Source organism: Panthera pardus, unplaced genomic scaffold (assembly GCF_024362965.1).
Source record: "Panthera pardus isolate Hobbes unplaced genomic scaffold, ASM2436296v1 HiC_scaffold_16, whole genome shotgun sequence".
NCBI classification, from domain to species: Eukaryota; Metazoa; Chordata; class Mammalia; order Carnivora; family Felidae; genus Panthera; species Panthera pardus.
In genome coordinates, this window is record NW_026526721.1 from 86,450,859 (window position 1) to 86,460,652 (window position 9,794).

A 9,794-nucleotide genomic window follows, 5' to 3' on the forward strand; every position below is an offset into this window, starting at 1 on the left:
TATACATATGCCAGATGCTGCACCAGCAGCTGGGGATAAAGATGCAAAGTCCTCACTCTCCAGAAGGTCCCATTACACATCTTGCAAGATGAACCAAGTCATGGAGAGGTGAACCTGTAGGTCAAGGTGAGAAGATGGGCCTGGGATGAAATTGGGATGAATTGGTAGGTGAAAAAAACAAATTCTCACTCATTCCAGAAGTGTTACTGAGTATCTGCCATGTGCAAAGTCCTAGAAGACAGGAAGGAAAGGAAGGAACACTGAAATGTTACCATACAGTACAACCCAATCCTCATACCCACACAGGTGAGGAATAACAAAGTTGTTCACACCACGCCTGAGACATAGTAGACACATAATAAAAAAATGACCAATTTAGTCTTCCTCTAACTCCACTTTAAATCACATAACTTACAGTTTTCCATAACTGACCACATAAAATCAAGATCCTGTTGTAGGTATTCAAGGCTCTCATCGTCTACTCTCTACTTACTTGGTTCTGACCTCACTACTTATTAAATCAATCTTTTTCTTCCCAATACATCACAGGCAAATAAGGAGAACATATTCACACTTTACGTGTCTGCCCATGTGATTTACCTTTACTGCATGTTGGTCTTTTTTATTTCTATCCCTCTTTACCTATGGCTAGTTTCAAAAGTATCCAATGCTGGGATGATAATTTTTTCCACTCACATGGTTTTGGCCTTTCCTCTACCACAGTCCTATGGCACTTGTAGATTAAAGCCTCTGGTGTGTTTGGCACCAGTGGATTTAACTGTTTGGCTCTTACAGTTGAGCATGTAGGAGCTGGCACACAGTAGGTGCTCAAGAACCTGTATGTGATTCATGATGAAGCAGTATCAGAGAGAAAGATCTTGCGTTATCATACATAGTGTTTTGACATCACTTGTTATAAAACCTTCTTTCTCTTTCTCCCCATAGATAATGAAATATAATGATTCATCAGCCTTGTAAATAAGCCCAGTCTCCCCAAGGAACTACTGTGACATGAATGAAATCATCATTTTACACTGGACACGATGCTTCTAGAATAGTGTTTGGCACACAGTTAACTCCCAGTAACTATTTGTGGAAGTGAATTAAAACAATCAGCTTTTTTTTCACACCTGCCACATACTATATAATGTGGTAAAGATTTTTAATACCAAAGTTTTAAGAATTTGAAGAGCAGCACAGATCAAATACAGTAAAAGTAGCTTTATCCACTCTACATGTTGTGCTATCCTGAAAGACTAGGCCACTCTCTTCTTCCTGGACTTCACAATCTGTCAGTTGCTTAAGTTAGGGAAGACCATCATCCCTCTCCACCCTCAGGAGCTATTAATGGGAACCTGCCCATCACTAGACACAAAATCTGAAAATGGCATTTTCAAATACTTTGTGGAGAACAGGATTTAATGACACCGCTGATAGTCACTTTAAGTAGTGTGATCACAATATGTAAGTATTAAATACAACCATCTCATTCCACTTAGACCTTTTTGAAAGAAAATAAATAATGAACGAGAAGCAAAATTTTTATCCCCCAAATGATCTGAAATTAGCATAAAAGAAAAACTAAATATCCTAGAGAGAGGATATTAATTCTGGGACTCCAATGTATAACAAACAAATATGCTCTGACATCAGCCAATATCAACCCACCAGATAATAAAGGATACTTTGGAAAATTGGCCTCTCATTTGGTTTTTCTTTTTTTTCCCCCTCCAACGATACTCTACATAATGTGAATAAAATGTGTTAGACTATTGTTTGAAACCTGCCTCAGTCCCTCTAATCCAATGCACCTCCCGGTTGCATTGAGATCTGCCGGTGACACATGAGATCTAAAGTGGGTGGATAAAAATAACCTGGTCCTCAAAAAGACATGATAAACGCCAGACAGCTGAGTCACTTTGAAGCCCATCTGACTCTTGAAAGGGACATTCACCCTCCTTTTCCTTGTCACACATATACATACCACCTGGTGAAAAACACCACCAACCTCCCTGGGTGGAAGGCGGTGATCTGTCGTAACTTCCCCCTCCAGCCTCAGGTCACAACCCGCGACTAAACTTTTCATAATTTATACTAATGCATCTCAGCCCCAGCTACTCATTTAGAAGAGGAAGGGGAAAGACTTAAAGGAACCGTAATAATCCAGTAGACCCCCTATTTCTGCTGCCCAATTGGAGGCACCCGAAGGTTTCCTGTGACATTCTAACGGGAAGAAAAGGAGTGGGGGAGCAATGCAAAGTGGAGATAGAAAAGCTCAGCGAGGAAATCAGAATCGTCCAGGAGCGGGAATCCCTGGGCAGAGCAAACGGTCCCAGAAAGAGAAGGGTTGTGCGTGTCTACGGGGGATCGATGCGGTCCACCCGCCCGCTCTCCACTCTCGCCCCGGGGAGGACGCAAATCATCCGCAACGTGCAGTTCAGATCAGGGAACTCTTCCATTGGATCTACCTTTCAAACGGTGGCGGGGCTGGGGCCAGGCAGCTGGGAGCCGGGGCCAGGCAGCTGGGAGCTGGGGCCCAGTCAGCCTAGGAAGGCTGGCGGAGCTAAGCCTCGGCGACCCAGTGCTCAGCTGCAGCAGCCTCGGGGAAAGGAGCGCCCGGCACGCAGCAGGCGCTCACTAAGTGTTTTCCGAACTGCAGTGCCCCTGAGCCAACTCCGCCGCCGCGGGAGGAGGTCCCCCGGCTGCCACTGCGCATCTTCTCCCCCGGCTTCACGTGCCGCCCAGTTCCGCGGCTCGCGGCCGCCACAGGCCGCTGGCACCGCGACCCTCCCCCGAGGCGCCGCGAGCGCCGCCGAGCCTCACTTACGGGGGAGTCGTACGAGAAGGCGCACTCGTTCTTGTACACCCTGTCCCCCGACCTGGGCACGCGGATCGTGGGCATGTGGGGCACCAGCAGCTCGCCGATGTCTCCCGCAGCCATCTTCCTGCTGCCGCTGCCGCCCGGCATGCCGAACAGGGCGCCCCGGCGCTGCATGGCCGCGGCGCGCACCCGAGCCGAGCCGAGCCGAGCCGGAGCGCTGGATCTGCCCGCGGCGGCGGCGGCGGCGGCGGGCTGCGCGGGCGACCGGAGCCGAGCCGGGGCTGGCGGGCGGAGCGGGCCGCGGGGCGGGAACGGGCACCGGGGGCCTGGGGCGGACGAGCGGGCGTGGGGGGGGGGGGGGGGGGACGCTGCTATTTTTAATCCAATGGCGAATCGCCGGCCCAGCTGCAGCGTCAGGCGGGGCGCTGGGGAGCGCCAGCCGCAGCGCGCCGGGGAGGGGGCGCTGGAGAGGGGCCCTGCGCCCCGATCCGGCTCGGCAGCGGGGGGCGGGAGACTAACCCCCGGGGCGCGGGCGCGGGAGCCGGAAGCGGGCGGGGGGGGGACACCCCCCTCCCGCCCCCGCCGACGGGCCGCGGTGGGGCTGCCCCAAGGTGTTTTCTACCCTAGATCGTTAGGTTGCGAAGGGGCAACTCCGAGGCAGCTAACACAAAGGGCAGAATTGGGGGGGAGTTAACAACCGCTTGCTTTTAAAACAGCTGAAGATAAAAGCGGGTACTTCCCCTGCCTGGGTAGGGATAGGATTCGACGTGCAAATCGGGATTGCACAGCTCCGGGCCCAAATCTAAATTTGCGCTTTGCACTTAGGTGTTAACCTCACTAAACCTTGTTCTTCACTTTTTTAGCATCTAAAGCTTATTGAAAGAGAATAGAACAGGATCCAGTGAGGATGGACATATATTTTTGCAATAATACAGATTTTTCCTACGCATGGAGAGGAAGATCAAGATGTTTTTCGGGGAGGCTTTATATTTTTCTCTTTGGAACGTATTTTGCGTGATGTGTTCGAGGCTTCTGCGTTGAACATTGAGTAGCCTCGTTTGAAGATCTTATTCAGACACACATATTCCTGTCTTGCAGGTCCAATTCCTCAAAATAAATAATGAAGGGTGGGGGGACTAATTTGCAAACTAGCTTGCCCTACAGCATACTCTTATTTTCTCCAAAAAAAATTCTTAAAACAGGTTCAGTTCCGCTGAGGTTCGCTAACTACACGCAGTGTAAAGGGCGGTAATTCCTGACAACTACTGGAACGCAGAAATAGCAAGAAATAGTGAATAAAAATGCTTATTTCTGTAAGCCTCTCCCAGATCAAATTGTCTTTAAAATATCGGGTTTTTTTCTCCTTCCCATTATTTCTGTTACTCTGCGTGATTCTGCAGATGTGCGGGTTCAGCTGGGAGACAGGAAAGGTACCTGGAATTTGATGTGAAACAGGCAGAGATGAACCCTCGCTTGCCCAGCTCTTCTTTTTATTTTTTTTTTTTAACGTTTTATTTATTTTCGAGACAGGGAGAGACAGAGCATGAACGGGGGAGGATCAGAGAGAGGGAGACACAGAATCTGAAACAGGCTCCAGGCTCGGAGCTGTCAGCACAGAGCCCGACGCGGGGCTCGAACTCACGGACCGCCAGATCATGGCCAGAGCCAAAGTCGGCCGCCCAACCAACTGAGCCACCCAGGCGCGGCTTGCCCAGCTCTTCTAAATTCTCATACCATCAGGCAAGGCTCAAGCAGACTTCACATCCAGGTTCATGGATGATGCTTGCTTGTCTAATTACAGGAAAAACTTTACCCAAAAGCACTCAAAACCTACAGTTTAAAAATTTTTTAGATTAAACGCAATTTAAATCGAGACAGTTTTTCACCCTTCAGACTGATAAACATATATTGCGTTGGCCTGGGTATAGGAAACAGGCCTCGTATACATTGTTGGTGGGAGTAAAAACAGTAAACAATAACAATATTACTGACCATAATTTGATATGCATATACTGTTTCCAGTATATGATGCTGCAGATGACCAGGAATTCCTCATCTAGACATTTATGCTACCAATAACTTCACACTGTGTAAGGATATTTGTTAGAGCATTGTTCATAGTAAAAAAAAAAAAAAAAAAAATGGAAACAGCCTAAAGATCCATGTGCAGGAAGTGGTTAAAATACAGCACTGTTGAGAAGAAGGAAGCACTTGGTGTGTGGTGATGTGGAGCAATATCCAAATCACATTACTTGAGAAAAAAAGCAAAGTGTAAGTCGGTGTGCAAAAGCAAGGACTGCATGCAAGGCACTCTGGTACACCCTGCATACCACAGGCCTTCCTTGCAGGTGGTTGCACCTGTGGTAAATATTCTATCTATACACATCTAGAGGCTACTACACACACACACACACGCGCGCGCGCGCACATAGTATATGTGTGCGCATGCATGTGCATGCGTGCGTGTGTGTTTCTGTGTATTTGGCCTTCAGATGTTTCTAGAAGACTACATAAGAAACTAATGACAGTCAGGCTCTATGGAGAGGAACATAAAGCCAGAGATTAGAGAGCGATCCACAGCCAGTCTTTACCTTTCTCTAGAAAGGTACGTTTTTATTATGTGTAACTATTACTTTAAAAAATAATTAAAGTAGCCTGGGTGGCTCAGTCAGTTGAGCTTCCGACTTTGGCTCAGGTCGTAATCTCATGGCTGGAGAGTTTGAGCCCTGAGTTGGGCTCTGTGCTGACAGCTCAGAGCCTGGAACCTGCTTCAGATTCTGTGTCTCCCTTTCTCTACCCTTCCCCCACTTTCCCTCTGTCTTTCTCTCTCTCTCTCTCTCTCAAAAATAATAAAACTTAAAAATAAATAAAAATAAAAAATAATAATAATTAAAACTCAATTATACACTCTAAGTTCAATAATCAGTTAACATGTTTTTGGTATATTAGGTTCACATACTTATATTGCTTTTAAGATGTCATTGCAAATGGGTAAAAACCAACATACATTTTGGCAAGACTGGAAAGACATGTAAAATTTAAAGAGTTATGTTTAGAATTTGGTTATAGGATTTTGTTTCTATTTTCAAAATGTCTTCAAAGATATTACATTTGGTTTATAATATAAAAATGTACCAAGACAAAAAGAGAAACTTCACTGAAAAAACCTGGACCAATTACAGAAACTTTTAATTTAATTTTACAAATTCTACATATGAATTTATAACCAGAAAAGTTTTCAACCAGCAATAATGGTGCTTCATGTAAACCTCATTGGCACCAACACTGCCACTGCCCAAAGTTCAACCTGACTATTTTACTAATGGACCAGTTTCTGCATGTAGATCTTGATCAAAGGACAGGAATAAAGTGATGACGGGTGAACAATTTTCACTTCCAACATAAGTTCACAGTCCTTCTGAAGAGATGTCAGAGAACCTAAGACTAAGAACTAACTTGTGTCCCATCAAGTATTCAGTCCACCATGTCACTCTACTGCTCAAAAGCCTCTTTGTAGGACATTGGCAGTGAGTTTGCCTCCCATGGCCTAGCATTCAAGGACCTCACTCTTTGGCACTCTCTCAGACTTGACTCCCACACCTTCTTCTGGTGAGGTGGATTATATTGTACCCAGGGATACATGTACTTGTCTCCTAGCCTTTGTTGAAAGCTCTCCACTCTCATTTGTATCTTCTCAATCCTTTCAAGCCTTTTCTGACTGTTCCAACCTTCAGGGATGGGTCTTAAATGCAGACAGCCCCTACTGCCTGTGCCTATCATCGCATACTGCCATGTGACTTCTTTTGTACTGTTAATTCGTCTTCATTCCCTATCCTTTCCCTCTCTAGAGATAATACACTGTTTGAAAGAAACTCTTTCTTAGGATCCTTGCACATTGTGGAAACTCAGTGGAATACTGCCCGCCCATAAAGGTACTGCTCTGTTTATTTTGGGCACCCAATAAGTATCTACGAGGTGAATGACTCACATCTGTGACATTGTAATAGATATGTTTTGCACTCAGCTTTGTGTTTTATGTAAAATACATTGTTTCACAAATGCTGTTCCCAGAACTGACATGGGTTACATTAAAACATGACATGAATGTTACTGTGACTAATGCCAAAAAGGGGAATTGGGGAAATCTACAGAGAAAAAAGATATCTTAAGTATTTCAATTAGTAGAATAGCTCTTGACCTCAGATGCCCTCCAATAATGCTCAGTGATCTGGTAAAGCCATATACGGTGATAGCTTGTTTTGGGGCATATCCATAAAATTTTCTATCCTGGCAGCTAGCCTCCACAAGAAGCACGGGTTATTAAGTGTAAAAACAATAGATCAGTGCTTGAGAAATGTACTGCTTTTTCCATTTAAGAAAATCTCTAGGGACTCCTGGGTGGCTCAGTCAGTTAAGCATCCAGCTTTGGTTCAGGTCATGATTCTTGTGGTTCATGAGTTCAAGCCCCACATAGGTGTGTCTCCTGTCAGCACAGAGCCTGCCTTGGATCCTCTGTCTCCCTCTATCTCTGCCCCTCCCCCCTCTCAAAAATAAACATTAAAAAAAAGAAAATTCTATATTACCATCAAAAGTCATGTTATAAGAATATTCATTGACATGGAAAAATGTTCACTATAATGCAAACTTCAAGAATTGGTAATAAATAAACATATGCACTATTATTTGTTTAAATACATATACACATACACATATATATAGGCATAGCATAGAATAGAGATTAGATTGGAATGGGTCATATGTTAATGGTAGTTATCTCTAAGTGAAAAAAAGAAATTTTGTGCTTTTCTGTGTTCTTGCAATGTTTTACATTAACTATCCATTTATTTTTTTTTAAATGTTTATTTATTTTTGAGACAGAGAGAGAGCATGAACGGGGGAGGGTCAGAGAGAGAGGGAGACACAGAATCTGAAACAGGCTCCAGGCTCTGAGCTGTCAGCACAGAGCCCGATGCGGGGCTTGAACCCACGGACTGTGAGATCATGACCTGAGCCGAAGTCGGTCGCCCAACCGACTGAGCCACCCAGGCGCCCCCACTTATTATTTTTTTAATAGGGGAGATAATAACTTTTTATACCATCACTGATTATGTCAATTTCTTTGCCACTTGCCCTCTTTCTTATCTGTTTGTCCCTTTCACCACGCATATAAAACTAAACAAGTTTCTTATGGACAATCTGCATAAGTAAAAGGTAGGTTCATACTGGAATGAGCAAACTCCTTGAACAATTCTTAACATCAAGATGAGATAAGCTGTTAGTCAATTTAAAAGGAAATCTGAGATCCCTGTTCACCTCTTGGGGTTCTGTGATGTGTAATACTCACCACAGTTCTTCCAGAAGCCTGACTCATAAGTTACTCATAGAGATAGGTAGGCATATTGCCTTTCAGGCCAGTCTGACACCATCCGTACTCATGTCCACTGTCATTTCCATGTACACACAGGAAGACGTGTCCTCTGCTCAGGTGTAGAAAAGACTATTGTAAACACAGTAAAACACACACACACACACACACACACACACACACACACACATACACACACACCATGGGGCCACAGATTACTTTTCAGACTTCCTAGTAAATGGGCAAAGCAACCTAAATATGATACATACTGGCTCCAAAATCCAAAGAAACTCATCAAACATTGTGCCTCATTGTTAGTGATAGGGAGCTCAAGATGAAGAACTTAACCTTCATTTTTCTATATTATTAAACTCCCCTCCGGAATTTCACTGGGATGGCAAGCCCCTGTATTTCTCAGAATATATCTCCTATCCTCTGTCACAGGACATCTGCCACCTCCTGCTCCCCAGGTCCTGTCTGCACATTGTCATTACTGTCGGGATTAACATGATGTCCTGTAGATGCTGATGGCCAAGACCAGGAGTCGGTGCACTGCGGCCCATGGACCAAATCCAGCCTGCCATCTGCTTTGTAAATAAAGTTTTGTTGGACTCCAACCACACTCATCCATTTGCATATCATCTATGACTGCTTTTGTGCTATAACAGCAAAGTGCAACAGAAACCATATGGACCCAGGGTATTTATATCTGGCCCTTTATAGAAAAGTTTGCCAACCACTGGTCAAGATCAATACAGGTTATACGTTATGATCCAGAATCAGAGAATTGGCATCACTTTAGACTTGTGCTACTTACCTCCATATGATGGCAAACCTGTTTATCTAAATGGAACAAATGCTTTCACCAGATCAGTAGCTGCAAAACAAATGCCAGGAGATGTGTTCATTTGCTTCAGTAAGGAGATCATCTCTAGAATACCAGCTAAGTTGAAATCACCACCCTGTTAACTTTACCCTAGTCCATCAACATTCTCCATTCTAATGGTGAAAATAATAGGAAATGATGGGAGAAAGAATGGGAATATGATAGCAATCATCAACTCTGTGTCTTCCTTGTCTTTGATATAGTTTCACTGGAAGAGCAGCTTTATTTCATGTTTACACTGTTGTTAGGGAGAGAAAACACCAGTGGCTCCCTCTTGGTTTTTCCTACTCTAGTAATGATTACTCCAACAGGGAAGGGAGCCATTGTGCAGATCCTACAGTTCACTAAGGTCATGTATTCCAATAATACTTTCAAGAGCTAGAGTACTATCTACAGGATGAGCTTGGGTCCCTCTCTGCCTACCATGAGGCAAACAGGAGTCAGAAGCTCACACATCAGGGGCACCTGGGTGCTCATTTGGTTAAGCATCCAACTCTTGATTTCAGCTCAGGTCATGATCTCACAGTTTGTGGGATTGATCCCCGCATCAGGCTCTGCACAAATAGCATGGAGCCTGCTTGGGATTCTCTCTCTCCCTCCGTCTCTGCCCCTCTCCCCCTTTCTCGTTTTCTCCCTCTCTCTCTCTCTCTCTCTCTCTCTCTCTCTCTCTCTCTCTCTCTCTCAAAATAAATAAACACTTAAAAATAAATAGGGGCACCTAG

At 44.7% G+C, this 9,794-nt stretch overlaps 1 protein-coding gene and 1 non-coding gene across 2 annotated transcripts in view; both read right to left on the minus strand.

The window, feature by feature from the left end:
• USP13 (ubiquitin specific peptidase 13) overlaps window positions 1-3,146 on the minus strand; it is a 119,374-nt gene extending 116,228 nt beyond the window's left edge. Inside the window, exon 1 of the mRNA XM_019463242.2 lies at window positions 2,828-3,146. Within this exon, the coding sequence (XP_019318787.1) occupies window positions 2,828-2,995 (168 nt within the window). The 5' untranslated portion in view covers window positions 2,996-3,146. The remainder of the gene's footprint in view (window positions 1-2,827) is intronic.
• Window positions 3,147-5,984: 2,838 nt separating this feature from the next.
• On the minus strand, window positions 5,985-6,124 carry LOC128777563 (U4 spliceosomal RNA). Its single transcript, XR_008422782.1, has one exon. It is a non-coding gene; the product is annotated as a U4 spliceosomal RNA (small nuclear RNA).
• Between the last annotated feature and the right edge of the window lie 3,670 nt (window positions 6,125-9,794).